The 15034-nt window shown below is 36.7% G+C and overlaps 1 protein-coding gene across 19 annotated transcripts in view; it reads left to right on the top strand.

The window, feature by feature from the left end:
- Window positions 1–15034, top strand: part of ZNF644 (zinc finger protein 644) — a 71832-nt gene that overhangs the window by 44918 nt on the left and 11880 nt on the right. For 13 of the 19 annotated variants that reach the window (XM_072997923.2, XM_072997920.2, XM_020794545.3 and 10 more), the window contains 3 exons: window positions 5689–8704; window positions 8898–9503; window positions 12039–12161. In XM_072997923.2, the coding sequence (XP_072854024.2) occupies window positions 5725–8704; window positions 8898–9503; window positions 12039–12161 (3709 nt within the window). In that variant the 5' untranslated portion in view covers window positions 5689–5724. The remainder of the gene's footprint in view (window positions 1–5688; window positions 8705–8897; window positions 9504–12038; window positions 12162–15034) is intronic. The other 6 variants (XM_078391752.1, XM_078391750.1, XM_078391751.1 and 3 more) reach the window with 3 other exon arrangements.

Here is a 15034-nt window from a genome sequence, read left to right as displayed (position 1 = left end):
CCTCCATAGGGCGGCCAGTTTGGGTGCCTGTGCAGCGAGGAATCCGTCCCAGAAAACAGCGGGAGCCATTTTATTTACCCGTCGGCTATTTTAAAACTGCCGATCAGCTGTAGGAAAACCGTTGTTTTGCAAAAAATCGGTTCCCAAAGCATGGAACCGATCATTGCAAAGCGAAAAACCCCTATTCAGACCATCATTTTGTGATCGCAATTGCGGTCGCAAAAAGATTGTCGTAATGCGGTTTTGTCGTAATGTGGGGCAATCGTAAAGCGAGGCACCACTGTATAGGTGGCACGGAGGCTGCTGCTTTGTGCTGTAGCTCTTTTGGCCATTATAGGGTGTGTCGCAGTTGAGAGAGCTCCTGCTTTCCTAGTGAGCCTGTGTGTTTGTCTACAGGTAGGTAAGCTGCTGTTTTCTCCTTTTAAAAATCTTCTGGGTGGATTTTGGCTAGGGCGGATATGTTTCTGTGTTGTTTTGTTGGTTTCTTCTTTTTTTCCTTAATGCCTCAGCAAGGAAGATCAGTTTACTGTTTGTTGTTGGAAGTTTCCCCCCTTCTTAAAGCCTCAGCAAGGGAGGTGTTTTACTGTTTGTTGTTGGAGGTTTCCCCCCCTTCTTAAAGCCTCAGTGCCTTCCGTTTCTTCAGCTGGAACGGATTAATTGGTTTTCAATGCATTCCTATGGGGAATGGTGCCTCAGCCTACGAACATTTCGACCTACAAACGCCCTTCCGGAACAGATTAAGTTCGTAGGTTGAGGTTTGACTGTATTTCCAAAAAATTGGTGTGGCTGCTGGCTAGTGACAGCAGCAGCCTTAAGTAATATATCTATTTCAGCCAATAGATGTTTATGATTATAGAACAGTGTTATACTGTATACCATAGTCAAATACATAACAAACTGGAAACAAATCTGTTGCGAAGCCATCACTACTTTTACAGGCAGATGCCCTGTAAAACACACTCTGTGATGAAATCTACCATTTTGATAAATATAAGGTTATTAAATATGGAGACTATGGTTATAATTTGGTCTGTATGTACTGTTGGAGTTGGAGGTAATACCATGAATGTGTCTTACCCTAGAAACGAGTGATGCGAATATATTTTTGCATCTAATGAAAAATAAGCTCTATTATTATTAGTTTATCTTAGCAACTAACTAGTTTTCTTTTGATTGCTGATTCTTTGCCTACAAGTACAGTAGTACCTTTAAATTAAAAATCTGCGTTACTGCATCAGAATGTAATTCAGAGTAGCATGGACAAAAATCTGATACTGCATAGTTATCTATAGATATTGTATAGTTATTACTTTCAATAATAATAATGCATTAAAAATTATTTAGAGAAGCAACACAGCTTGTTACCTTTATGCAAACCTGTAGAAGTGTTATTTGAAGGCATTCTGAAAATGATAATTGCAATCTCTAAGCAAATATGATATTCTTAGTTTACAACCCTGCTGTTCAGGGGGTACCAACAAAGTTGCTTTAAATGGGAAGCGTCTGTTCTTTCTCTGAACCCTTAACACCAGAACAGATGGGTGGAACATGGAACATGAAAGGTTTTACCTCAGAGGTGGCAACAGTGAAGCCACTCATTAACACTGAATTTACCACTTCGTTAGCAACATTGCTTCCTGTTGAGAAAAGCTAATATAGATTCTCAGATTGACTGAGCATACATTTGTATACTTCTGGGTGTAATAAGCCAGAGAAAATATAAATTTTTGAACTGCATAAACATTTCATAAGATCTGAAAATTTCATTGCTTAAGTTTTCAAAGGTAGTGTGTGAGATATCTTGGGCCTTGATTCTTTCACTGTTGGTTTGACATACCTTTTTATTAGATCTGTCATACCCATTTTTAAGCCTCTGTGTGTGTGGTGGTCTAGCTCCTACTGAGTGATGCATTATCACCATTTTAGGGTGATACCTTTGAACTGGATTTATTGGAAGTCTTTTTATTTCTTGCTAAAACTATTAACACAAAAGTAAATTAATACTAGAAGCAGAAATAATAAAAAATAGGTACCTTTGTCTAATTGATTTGCATCTTGAAATGTTACAGTTCTCATTTCAGTATTATAGGAATATGGATTAATTAGTTTAGGTAGGCACCAAGCATTATTCCGACTTCCTTGTTACTCATGAAAAATGGTTGACTTTGCCATCTATGAATATGTTGTCCGTTGTTTGACTTAGAACCTTATACCTTGGTAGCATTTAAACAAAGCATATTCTTGTAAAGTTTCAGGATAGTTTTAGTCAGCAAATTGGCTTGGACCAAGACATTTTATCAAGTAGATTGCTTATATTTAACACTGCAGATGGGGACTTTGTACTCATAGACAAACATGAACCCTGCCAGCGTAGGTGGCCAGCTTGATTACCTCCTGTCCCCAGAACCCGCCAGTCCACTTACTACATGGTGTGCGTGGCTGGCATAACTGTTGGCATGCCAATCACGGCAGTAACCCAGCTTCTGCAGCAGCCCCATCTCCCTGTTTGCCTGGCCACTCCGTGACTGAGCAGGGAGACTCGTCCTCCTATCCCCTTACTGGAGTGGCCGGGAGTGCAGGGAGATGGGGTGCAGCAGCCAGGCTACTGCTATCATTGGCGCACGGACAGCTGTGCACTATGCTGTAAGTGGACTGGCAGGTTCTGGAGGTGGGAGGTATTTGGGCCAGCCACCTGTACCAGCAGGCTTCATATTCTTCTACAAATATGAAGCCCCTGTGACGTTTACCAAGGGCTCACGCTATGTCTTCCCACCAGCAGATAACAATTGGGGCATTCCCCCTTTTCCTCACTGCCACCAGAGGATTTCCTTTATCCACAATATATATAGACTTTATTCAGACACTTGTCAGGTTGCTGCCAACAGAGCTGATTTATTGAAAGGTATTAACTTTAATTATAATCACAGATGTTATTTATTCAATGCATACAATCTAATCATTCAAAATCATGTATCTTGCCACATTCACCACCTGCTCTTTCTATCTTGACCAGCTTATCTCTATAATTATTTCTTCTATATCTCTCCTCTCACTATTTCTCTCTGCTTCTTTCTCTCTTTTTCTCTGCTGTTTCTGCTGACTCCACCCCTCCATTCCTCTCATAGGCTCATGCAAATGAGAACCAGACTGTGAGTGACAGGAGTGATGTGGGGCAACTTCTAATGTTCAACTTTATACCCTTCAGTTACATGCATTGGAAGCTTTTTATCTAAAAAAAGACCCTAAAAATTAAGGTGCAGACTATTGTTATAATTGTACACAAATGTCTAATCCTTAGAAGAAAAGAGCCACTTTACGCAGGGCTGGTCCTTCCGTGAAGCAGAATGAAGCATCCTGGAGCAAAAGTGAAACAGTATTTTTCCAGATGGCAGCAGTGGGGAGTGGGGGACATGCAGGCGTTGGTGTCTGAAGGGTGAAAGACATGTCAGGCTTGTATTTAACAAGTCACCAGCTAGCTATATAATAGTGTCAGTCTTGTAGTTAGCAAGTCACCTAGTAGCTGTGGGCAGCAAGAATTCCATGGAGATAACTGTAGATGGATTGTAGAGGAACAAATTATTTTATCCAGCTGCCAGCTGATTTTGGTTTCTGTGCTAACTGCAAAAGCAGGGAGATTCAACTTCCACAGTGGATATAGAAATACAGTGGACTGGTGGAAAGTTAAGGGATCAACCATCTGTCCTTCACCATTTTGCTTAGTGGCCTGCATTTCCTTGTTGAGCAAAAAGAAACCTGGGCATAAAGAGATTGTTAACCTCTTAGTAGCAATCTAAGTAGACTGGTTAAAAGAAACTATGTACAGTACTGTAGTTAACTTTCTTGACCTTTCTTGCAAGTTTGCTATGGTAAGATGGTGATGTCAGCTCTTCTTGAGTCCTGTAGCAGACTTAAAAACATTGTGGGCTGATAATGACTTAGACAGCGTCAAAAACCTGTGTAAACACAATGATATATTTTTTTAAAAACTTTGATCAAAATTCTAGAGACCCTATGCCTTATCACAAGGATGTGGTGTATAATATGTCAGAATGAAAAATAATTCACCTTGTGGCATGAGGGGTCTGCTGCTGCTTAAGAAACACAGTGCCATTATCCTTTTGTCTATATTTAATAGATAATGTGTATCCTGACCATGGCATTCTAAGTTCTGTTGTTTAGCTTGATCCCATCTGTTGTGTGTGTTTTGTGACCATGGATGACAATGCATCTATCACAGAGCATCTTCTTGCTGCTCATAGTTCTCTGTAAAATGTGTATGCTGCAATACTATATGGTGTGAAATTCTTTTTGCATAATTTATTCTGTGTAAGGCTGATGATATCAGTATCAGCATTTTTTTTTTTTTGCAAATTAAATGTTTCCAACCACGTTCCCAAGGCTCTTGTGCAATCCCTTGCATTGTGGGACTTGCAAGACAGCAAGAGGAAATCTTTAATTGTCTAAAGTGGCTGCCAGTAAAGACATTGTATTGGAGGTGATTTTTTGGTAATTATTTTCCTTTGTATCCCACTCCTCTCATGGATTCCTGGTGATGAAACAGATTATATAGGAGCTTTGTGAGTGAAGCAAAAAAGTTTGATTTCCAAAAAATAGCATCTGCTATTTTTATTTTATTTTTATTTTATGTCTTACATGGCATAAGTTAATGCACCAGGATGTCAGCCATAATATAATGTTCTTAGACTTTTTCCTGCTATTTATTTGGACCAAGTAATTACAAGTGATTTTGTTTTTAGAAAGTTTTCCTGTGTGCACGAGCAGTAAATTAAGGTTGTTTATGCCATGGCACTTACATCTATAACATAAAGTGACACAAGTTAACAATCTAAAATCTGTCTGTGATGAAATAGGATTAATTTGATCATATTTCCCAAATTCATTTCTGTGGAAAAGCTTGTGACATTCTATGTAGTTTCTTTCTCTCTCCTGCCCCCTAAAATACTGACTTTGTGTCTCTGCTCATGCAGCTTCAACATTCAAATCAAGTTGTCAGTTGGGCTATGCATTGATGACATTTGGTACTGAGAATGTACTATCTAGCACAGTGGTCCCCAGCCTTGGACCTCCAGATGTTCTTGGACTATACCTCCCAGCATCCTTCACCACTACCTCTGCTGACCAGGATTTCTGGGAGTTGGTCCAAGAACATCTGGAGGCCCAAGGTTGGGGACCTCTGATCTAGCAGACTGTATATGTATATGCATATAAAACAGGATTAATTAAATCATAAAAATAGTTCTTCATGGTGTGTGTGCATATTTAAAACTTGACACAGAAGTATGTTTTTTATCAAGCTAAAGATAATCAAATCTGATTGATTGAAATCTTACTTCCTTTGTTAGCTTAAAATACTGTATAAGTATGTTGTAATGTAGCCTTCTCCTGTCACCTGGTAAGCTTGTAAAAATCATGCCTTTTAAATTTATCAGAAGCAACAGTCATGATTCAGAATTAATTCTGAAATTTCACATTTCCCCTAAAATCAGTTTTCTTCATCAAGAGTATGCTTGTTGTATATGTCAATACTCTTATAGAGTATGAAAATGACATGAAAATGATTTTTGTTTGGTTGAAGTTTATGTTTAAACTGTTTAATATTAATATGAAAATTAGCTTTCTCAACAATAAGATAAAAATTCTAATAGAAATTTCTTTTTTTCTTTTTAGCATAATTGTACTTAATGGACAGAGCAGATCAGCAGTATGGATGGGACAGAGGTCAATACTGAGATTATTGGTGCTAAAGGACTTCTAGATGACAAGAACATCTCCGAAAAGAAAAGTGGCATTCCCAAATCACAAGAGAGTGAGACGTCATTTCAGAAAAATACATTAAATCTTCCTGAAAAGCTATCAAGGGACAATTCTGAAAAAGCCTTAAGTGGAGGCCAGACGTCTATATTTATACACACTGGTGCTCCTACTGTTTCTAGTGAAAACTTTCTTCAGCCTACTTTTGTTAATGGACCAGTTTCACACTCCACTTTAATTAAGCCTTCCATTATGAAAAAAGGCGGCATTTCATTAACCACTGCACAGACTGTAGGCCATCAAACAGAATCTTCCTCATCTGCGTCTGTGGTACATGATCTTCAGCTTCCCACACAGACTTCATCCCCAAATCCAAGTGAACACCAGGTTTTGTTTTTGTTACCTGAAGCAGCACATGCTAATAACCTGACACATTCCATGAAAAATCTACCTCCCTCCGCCTCAGTTGCTTGCGATATGCAGCCGTCTATAGGAAAAAGCATAAAACCAGATAGCACTTTAGTAACCCAAGTAGATATATGTGAGGATAGCAAAAGTTCAGTAGAGAAAGATGATGATAATAAATCATTAACAGGCATCTCCTCAGGTACAGGTGACATCAGAACAGAAAATGATGCAAACTGGGATCCCCAAAAAGAGTTCATAGACTTTCTCATGACAAATGAAGAAACTGTAGAGAAGTCACCAGTTCAACCTAAAGTTGGTGTACAGAAAAGGAGAAAAAGAAAGATGGATGTTAGCAAAATAACTCGTTATACTGAGGACTGTTTTAATGAGTCAGATTATATTCCTGACAACTCAGAATCACTAGATGTTGAGTTCTTGGAGCAGACTGAGAATTTACAAGTAATAGAATCACAGAAATATTCATTAGCAAGGGTGAAGCCTGAATCAACAGATGAGGAATTGGAAGTTGTGGATGCCATCCAACAGTTGATTTACAATCCAAGTAATAAATGTGTGGGTGATGCTTCTCCTGTTCACACTAGCACTTTTCTTTCTAATACTCTATTAAACAAATGTGAACAAGATGATTTAGAGTCGCCATCTAATTTCAGTACTGATGAGCCATCATTTTATCCCTGTACAAAGTGCAATGTGAATTTTAGGGAAAAGAAGCACCTGCACAGGCACATGATGTATCACTTGGATGGCAATAGTCACTTTCGTCATTTAAATGTTCCGAGGCCTTATGCATGTAGGGAATGTGGCCGGACCTTTCGAGATCGCAATTCTCTTCTTAAACATATGATAATTCATCAGGAGAGACGACAGAAACTGATGGAGGAAATTCGTGAATTGAAAGAACTTCAGGATGAGGGTAGGAGTGCACGGTTACAGTGTCCACAATGCGTATTTGGTACCAATTGTCCCAAAACCTTTGTTCAGCATGCTAAAACTCATGAAAAAGATAAAAGGTACTATTGCTGTGAAGAATGTAACTTTATGGCAGTGACAGAGAGTGAACTTGAATGCCATCGAGGAATTGCTCATGGGGCAGTGGTGAAATGTTCCATGATCACTACAGATTTATCCCAGAGAAAAACACAGAAAAAAGCATTAGTGAAAGATTCCTATATGGAATCATCAAAACGGTCAGCTGACTATATGTGCAAACTGTGTCCATTTACTACATCAGCTAGAAGTATTTTGAAAAAACACATGGAATACTTGCATCCAGCAGCATGTATAGATCCTTTTGGTAGCCGTTTTAGGCTAGAAAAAAGAAAAAGTCATGGTATGGAAGAACCTTTAGATTTTGGTAGCAGGACTAAACATTTGATCAAACAGGCATCTGCCTTCCCAAAGACCTCTGTTTTAAAGCAAGATATAAAACGACCATTTGGCTCTGCATTCCAGTCAAGTAACTTTGCAAAACTTCACAAGAGACCCCCAAGGATACAGAAGGCTCGGAAAAGCGTTGCACAGTCAGCTGTAAGTGTGTATGATCAAACCTCTACAGACAAGCCTATTTTGAATAGAAATAGCACTGGTGAAAAATCTAAGTTTTTGCATCATACGGGAAAGCAAAAGGCTAGAGTCAGACCTAGCAGTAATTATTTATATAGATACAAACTTGAAAACCATAGGATTAAGAAATATAGCAGCCCTTATTCTTTACATGTAAAAAAGGAAGCTGCAAGATCTATTAGGTCCTTACCTTTATTTTCTTCAAGTAATACTCATAATAGATTTATTATGGATTCTCTTAGCTATAATGCAAAAAGACCAAGCGTCTATAAAGATAAGTATGTAACTGTAAAAAGATTGGTTAAAAGACCAAAAAGGGAAGGCTCTGTAACAGGAGATGATTTGGACAATTATCCAGACTTTCTACATAAAATGACTGTTATTGTTTTGCAGAAACTTGCTGGGAAAAAAGACAGCTATGAAACGGAGGATGAAAGTTCATGGGATAATGTTGAACTGTGTGATTACACTACACGGTCTATGGAGGATGGCTCTTACAGTGATATTAATCAGGACCATGTAAACCTGTTCCCTTTATTTAAAGGTAAAATGGAAGAAGACATTGGTGGTAAATCCTCTTTTAGATATGAGCAAAATGATGGATTTTATTTTGAATATTATGAAGATGGTGAAGGTAGCAATTACCTGCATGATTTTCAAGATCCTCATAATTTAGAAAATTTAGGCACAACATTGCCAAAGCATAACTCAGTTTTCCATTGGACTGACTTATCTCTTGAGAAAAAAAACTGTCCATATTGTCCAGCAACATTCGAAACTGGTGTTGGATTATCTAATCATGTCCGTGGGCATCTTCACAGAGCTGGATTAAGCTATGAGGCCCGCCATGTTGTCTCACCTGAACAGATAGCGACAAGTGACAAAATGCAGCATTTCAAAAGAACTGTGACAGGAACCCCAGTTAAACGAGTTAGAAAAGGTAAGATTTTTCTTTAATATGCTATGGAAGGTGAAGGGGATATAGAATAATATGAGTGTAAAGCAGGCTTTAGTACACCCTGCCTCCAATAACAGATTTGACTTGTGCTTTTGGTTGGAAGAATGTATATCTTTTAAGTAAGCTAAGTCCCTAATGTCTTGCAAATTGATCAGTCAATCATTTTTCTTTGCAGCTATTGAGAAATCTGAAAGTACTTCAGAACACACTTGCCAGCTCTGTGGAGGTTGGTTTGACACTAAAATTGGATTATCTAATCATGTGAGAGGACACCTAAAAAGGCTTGGTAAAACCAAATGGGATGCACATAAATCTCCAATCTGTGTTCTTAATGAGATGATGCAAAATGAAGAAAAATATGAAAAAATCCTGAAGGCATTGAACAGTCGACGTGTTATTCCCAGACCATTTGTTGCTCAGAAACTTTCATCAAATGATGACTTTTTATCTCATAATGTTATACCTCTTGAAACATACCGCAATGGCCTAAAGACTGAAGATATATCTGTATCTGCATCAGAGGAAGAAGGGCTGAGTTTCCTCAATGAATGTGATGAAGCAAAATCAGTAGTACATGATGAAAAAAGAAATCAGTCACTTACACTGATAGAACTTCTGAAAAATAAAAGGGTTGGAGAAGAAAGAAATCCTGATAGCTCTCCACAAAAGATACATAATCAAACTGCAAGAAAGAGGTTTGTCCAAAAATGTGTTCTTCCATTAGATGAAGACAGTCCTCTGATGTATCAACCACAAAAAATGGACTTGACTATGCAGTCAGGTAAGTGATGTGTTTATAGCGGGGTCTGTTTCATTATGGTGTCAGTAGCTGAGAAATGTTGCAACATACATAAATATTTAAAATATTCTAAAAATTTATCCAAGCTCAAGATTTTTCTTTGTAAGGTTCTAGCCAGAGATATAATAAGGAAATTTGTCTTTCATATGAAAGATGCCAATTCTGTACATTCAAATTGATTTCTGACTAGAAAGTAACTTTTTCTTTGTAGTGCTTGAGGATATATGTGACATCTACTTAACAAAACAGGGTAACACTCAAATAACTTACAGATTTTAGAGAACCCCCTGATTTTTCTATAGATAAGACTTTTTAAAAAAAGATTAGAATAAGTATATAAATATTTGCCTAAAATATTCCATCATTGATTTACTGAATGGTGTGTGATCTAATCTTATAGCTTACATCTTTTGTAACAAAATAACTGGCAGCGAGAACCCTTTTGTCATCACAAAATACAGAACATTTCTATTAATAGAGATTTTATTAAGAAATGTGCAAACAATTTTACATTAGACTATTTTCTGCAGAATAATTTTAAAACACTCCTCTTAAACACACCTGTAGCCATGGTAATCATGGATCAGATGAATTTAGCAGGAAGACTTCTGCACAAATCCTGTTGCAGCTTCATCTCTCTCTCTCTCTCTCTCTCTCTCCTTTCAGTAAATTTTTTATGTGACATAGTCCACTGAAAGTGTGTGATTCTATGATTTTTCTGGTTCTTTCAGTATGGCAGTGAGATAAAGCAGTTGAGCTGACAACTCAAGTCTTGTGTATTTGGGAGTGTTACATTATCAACAAATTGAAATGATGGATATATTGCTTTGTTGTACTGGTATAGACTGGAGATGAGATATTGAATATTTATATAGTTTAAAGGTGTTTCGCTATAAAAAATTTCCCTGGTTTTATAAATGTTGTTTTTAAAGCAGGGAAACATTCAAATTTTTGCTTCCTTGTCTGCAGTCTGATTTCTGTGGCACCCATTGTAGTGCAGGACCCAGTGGTGTTCCAGTTTTTACTTTTCTTTGGTTAAATACCTTGAAATTCTTTCTTAGGTGATTGTGAAGCACTGAATAGATCAGCTAACACACTGTTTATAAAACTATGTATGGCATGTTACAGCGGCTGAAATGCAGTATTAAACTGCAACTAGAATAGGTCAATTGAATCATTGTGGATTTGGTAAATCAGCACCTATGTAAGCTTAATTGATTTAGTGGGCCTATTCTAGTTGTGACTTGCTACTGGATTTCAGCCAATATTTTGTTTGGTGCCTTCAGGATAGGAGATTGCCATTATAGAGTTGGATCCTTGGATAAGTTTTACATGATCTTAAAAGAGGTTGTTAAATTTGCTCAATATTTTGTTGCATTGCTTTAGGACTGCTTAATGTTAGGTAGTATATCGTCTAGATTTCACTTAAAAATAAGATATCGCTTGGCATAATATTCCGAATTACAACTAAAGCCCTTAATGATTAAGTGATTAGTATAAGATTTGACAGTTAACTCACATTGCCATTTCAGTTATTAACAGTACTTAAGCTTGACTCCAAGCTACATTGTATTCTTTTAAACATATATAAAACACAATGTTACCTTTAGTCTTTTGTTATTTTAGTACTGTTTATATTGAAAAATAAGGTGCTGGCTACGATTTTCGATTAAAAGACCTCCTCATCCACTAGTACTCCCCCATCCTTTCCAGTATAGTGTAGGAAACATGAAGAAATTACTGACTTTCTTGTCCAAGACTTAATCTAAGTAATATGAGGGAAAATTTATATATGAAAGTAAAGTTGAGAAGAAGCCATTTGTAGTGGTTTCTTTGTCTGATGTAGTTTGGTGTTGTTTCACTGTGTGTTCTTTTCTGTGATAATGAAGATGTTTGTTGATCATTTATTTAGCACAAAGACGTTAGCAAAAACTACAGATCATTAACTTTCATTATTGATTGCGCGTTCAGAGTAATGAAGATCAAATGCACTAAATAAAATGTTTTGTCTAACAGCTGTGCAGTGGGTGTGTTTTGCCACCTTTTTCTTCCAATCTTCATCTGTAACTTAATTTAGTATTGAGCCTTTTACAGTCTTGTGGGTAAAACACTTTAATTACCACTTCGTCAACTTTCTAATTCTGTTTATTGGGAACATTGCAAGCTTTGAAACTTTTTAATAGAACTGTGCTATTCGAATCGCAGAATTGTATTTTCAGGATAGGAAATAATCTGTGTAATGTGAAGATCATCAAGAAAGTGATAATAGGTGTTAAATTCAGAGAAGCTTAGGGATTCAAATCACACCTTCCACTTTTCTTACCGAAAGCCTGTTTTGTGCTAAATGCCATATATGAAAGTAATAGCCATGAGCTTGGATCCTTCAAATCTATGAAACAGTTGCTCCAATGAGATGAATATACTTAGAACAACTTTAAATACAGCATTTTTCAAAACACTTTTGAGAGTTTCACTTTTGAAGAGAGAACTGGATTATAGTTTTCTTTTGAATGATAGGTATGCCTGTGAAGCTTAGAACGTGTGTGCATTGCAATACGGCGTTTACAAGTGCTGTTAGCCTGTCCAACCACTTACGCGCTTATGCACGAAAGAAGAGTGCTGGACTTTTGACTGGGACAGGTATGTTACAGATGTAAAATCAAGTCTGTCTGTATACGTTTTTTCATCAGACTTGACAAATTCATATTCTAATTTAGTTGATATTTAAAATCCTCTGAAACAGAAGTTGAATTTGAGAAACAGAACTTTAGCAACGTATAATCTTTTGTTGCTATTGTCCATTTTTTCATGCCTGGTTTTTATTTTCATTCATTTATTTTTGATCCAGCATTATTTTCATGTTTGTAAACATTTCAGAGCTGAGTGCTCTTTGTTTTCTGCCTAAATGCAAAAGGAGCTGCTTTTTAAGGAGATAGTTTTGCCAGCTTTATCAATTATTTACTTTTTCCCCTAAAGGGAAAATGCCCTATTGCTTATTAACATGTATTTCTTAGGCAAATTAAAATTAAAATAGATTAAAACACAGGCACATTTTATCAAGTATAAAGACATTAAATTTGATCAAAATTGTATTATTTTCTCCCATATTTATTGGCAGTTACTTTTTCAAATGAAGTTCTGTAAAATTAAGTAGATAATAGTTCCAAAGGGCAAGTACAGTTTATGTGTCCTTTTGGTATTTTATAAAATCACTTGGATTTTGATTGTACTAGGATCCTGTGTGAAATTTGGCTGTCCAATTGCAGTAGTCTGTTTTAGGAAAAGAAGTGGAATACTCAACAGTTTACAGGGTGGGATGTAGAGGTTATCTGCTAGTTAAGCCTGCAGCATTCTTCCTGTATTGTAAAGTCTAAGACTGTCCAAAAGGCTATTAAGTCTGTTCAGTGGAGCTAAACTGACTGCTTAACTGTTAGTGTGCTGTTTATATGGATATAGAAACCACAGTTACTAAACCATGTCATATACTGTACATCATTAGTAATTGACCTCTGTCATAGTTTGACGATAGCTTCAGATTTTTAAAGAAAACCAAGTGATGTTGTTATCCTGTCTTCCAGCTTTAAATCTAGTTAGGACCTGGGTAAACATTATCTCATGGTCTGGTGCTAAACCCATAAGGTAAAGGTAGACAATCTGGTGCTGTGAAGATGCTTGTGGTTAGAATTCCTATTATCTCTTACAATTTGCCGTGCTGACAGGGGCTAATGGGAGTTGTTGCCAATAACATCTGGTTGTCCTTACTTCATGGTTTTTGCAGGAGTTCTAAATTAGCTTATGAAAAACTATAAATGAACAAAACACATAATAAATGGCTACTTTGACCTGCAAATTCCAAAAGGCTCCTAGTATTAGATTTGCATTTTGTCTCAAATGAAAAATGATTCACATTCAATAATGTTTGGAAAACATTTAACTTATTGCTTATTTTTCATGGGTTTTGCTATTTCTGTAATCTGCCTTCTGGTGACATCGAAGCATAGGATATTAAAGCATAAATAAATTTATTTCAGCTCATTGTAGGTCAGAGGAGGGGAATCTGTGGGCCTTCAGATGTACTTCAGCAATAGGACCTCAGTTTCCCCGCTCTTCTTATAGGCTGTCTGGAAGCTTAAGAGACCACAAAAGATTTAAATACTCTTAAAAAAAAGATTCAACATGTAATAAATTATTTTCCTTCCTAACCCTGGTTGGAACATTAATAAATACATGGGCTCCACAGTTGTATCTTTTTCAGCACGAGCAGTGTAAGTGAACAGTGTGATCATTTTTTTAATGCAAGTGGAAAACAGGTACTTGTACTGTGAGATTATTTTGTAAGTCATTTCAGAATTTTTTTCTCAGTTTCCTTAGAAAGGCAGTACCGCTTAACAAATTCTGTTAGAATTCTGTTACAAGTCCATTTAAGAAAAATTACATATTAACAAAAATTCTATAATGATAAAATGTTCATACCACTGTGTTTATAAGTCATTCTGCTTATTTTTAAATCTTTGTCTTCATTTTGGTTTTCTTTTTAAATACCTTGCATTCTACTACATTTTGTTTCTTAACATATTTTTGAAGAAAATGTCATGGCCATAAATTCCTTTGGGTATTTTATCAGCTTTTGCCCTCGTTACATGATTGTATGCATAACTGACCTTTATTTTTATATGTGACAATTGCTATTGGACCTTTAGTGTTTTGCATTGGATTAGAAGAAAAACGATCAACTATCAAACTCAGTCAGTGAAGCTGAAAAGAATGGTTTCCGAGGGCTGTGTAAGCTTCTGGGTGGGACATTGGCATTTTTTCACTACTTTGCCTTTGTTTATTCAGTGGCTTGTTTAATGAATTATGTGCACTGTTGGTCGCTTCAGACCAATAATCAGATGTAGTTGCTACAGTTAGAAGTTTATAGTGTTTTAGGGCAGTGATTGTCCATTTCAGCGTGGCATAGTCTTCTTAGCCAACTGCTTAGGGATTGGAGTGAATGGAACTTAATGTGACCTGTTGATTTGATGCACTTCTACCTTATTTTGTGTGCCAGTTCCTACTTCTGATCAAATTTGGAACATCTTAGTGACAAGTAAATACCCTCAGCCTTTCAATAATCATTGTTTGCATATTCCATAAACTTGATGGTGGATAAAATCTATTTGAAAAAAAAATGCAAACAATTTTTCAGCTCTAGTAAGTGTCAGTTTTCATTAATTGCTTTTTATGAACTTAGTTTGAATAAGTACATGAAATATAAATACAAACTTCTGACCCTCTTAAGAATTTGAAAAAGCCGGATTATCTGTTGGATGAGAGCTCTGAAGTACATTCAGTTCTGAAATTATTGACATTAATGGTTCCAGCTACCGAGGATAGAGAATCACTGTCTTAAATCTTCAGTACATAGACATTTGAGACACCTTAAGTGGCAGATTTGGAATGCAAAGGCATGTAAGACAGCTCAGGTGACAGATTTAGGGTGCTATTAAAGGGCACTAGTGGGTTTGGGCACC

Source organism: Pogona vitticeps, chromosome 4 (genome assembly GCF_051106095.1).
Source record: "Pogona vitticeps strain Pit_001003342236 chromosome 4, PviZW2.1, whole genome shotgun sequence".
NCBI classification, from domain to species: Eukaryota; Metazoa; Chordata; class Lepidosauria; order Squamata; family Agamidae; genus Pogona; species Pogona vitticeps.
The sequence above is the reverse complement of the archived record's forward strand: the minus strand, read 5'-3'. Positions and strand labels throughout refer to the sequence as shown.